Source organism: Plasmopara halstedii (assembly GCF_900000015.1).
Source record: "Plasmopara halstedii genome assembly, contig: Scaffold_3120, whole genome shotgun sequence".
In the NCBI taxonomy this organism is placed as follows: Eukaryota; Oomycota; class Peronosporomycetes; order Peronosporales; family Peronosporaceae; genus Plasmopara; species Plasmopara halstedii.
This window is the reverse complement of record NW_020190023.1, coordinates 693,575-694,669: the sequence shown is the minus strand read 5'-3', so window position 1 is coordinate 694,669 and position 1,095 is coordinate 693,575. Positions and strand designations below refer to the sequence as shown.

Sequence of the window (1,095 nt, the reverse complement as noted above, 5' to 3'; positions counted from 1 at the left end):
ACATTGTAGTTTTTGGTTTATATGACTTGAAACTTGAGCTTGCGCGCTAAAACAACATAATTCAAGTGACGGTTCTGGTAGAATGCGTCGCGTTATCAACATCATGTCGACACAAAGATTTTAAATAATTGTTTAACGATCGTACATCGTTCCAGCAAACTTAGGGGTTCTCTGAGTCACAGAGAGATTGATTCCGTCTAAAGTATGACATTGTTGGTGCTTAATTAAGGACCTCAATGAGTTTACCGGCCGACAATGTGACGTTCATGAGCACTTTGACGGTTTTTACCTACGTATAAAAACATACAAGCCATTTGAATACGTTACGGGCATAATTTTAGGATGTTGAATCACCAAAAGTTTACTTTATTTCAGCATTCACTACTTCTTTAACGAACAGATATGCAAGTATCTTTTAGTGTCCATCTTACAGATCCCTTTACGTCTCCATCGGCGTTGCCTCTGCCTCCTTAGCCAGAGGCTTAAAACCATCTTTTTTGGGGTCTTGCTCCAGTTGCTGTTGAGCCATAGTGTCCTTCTGCGCCACACCAAACGGAGTCTCATGCCACAGCTTCTCAAACTCCTCAGGCGTGCCGCTTGAACACATAGCCTCGTGCTTTCCCTCGTCATCGGGACCCATGCGGCTCCACGTCGTACGCAGCTTTTTACCCTCAATCTGGCGCTCGTGCACAGCTTTGAGTCGACCCGTTGAGTCTTCGTAACGACGACGCTTACTTGTCACCCGTCGACCTTTGTCGTCGACGATAGATGAGTTGCTGTATGTGTAAGATGAGAAAGCTCGACGAAGTTGATTGTCTTTGTCGGCATCAGTATCGACCATTTGATGCTTTTTATCCATTTGGGATTGCTTGTTTGGATCATTATCATGATCCTTTGGCTTTTGCTCGCGTGTTCTGGAATCAGGCTTTTCTGAATGAGTGGAAGCCTCGCGATGTTGTGTTGTCGGTCGTTGGTTACGTGCCAAAACAGGAAGGTCTTTGAAAAACTCATCGTCGTCCAAATGACTCGGTACTGCTAGCATCTCGCTGTTCGTGTCAAATGGAAATCGGGAGTGGTTCATCAGGTCGCTCATGC

The 1,095-nt window shown here is 45.0% G+C and overlaps 1 protein-coding gene across 1 annotated transcript; it reads right to left on the bottom strand.

The window, feature by feature from the left end:
- Positions 1 to 439: 439 nt before the first annotated feature.
- PHALS_07674 (uncharacterized protein) lies at positions 440 to 1,093 on the bottom strand (the record flags this gene model as incomplete). The annotated part of the gene is made up of 1 exon (XM_024721183.1): positions 440 to 1,093. One exon carries the CDS (start codon positions 1,091 to 1,093, stop codon positions 440 to 442), a length of 654 nt encoding a protein of 217 aa, XP_024586308.1.
- Positions 1,094 to 1,095: the final 2 nt, after the last annotated feature.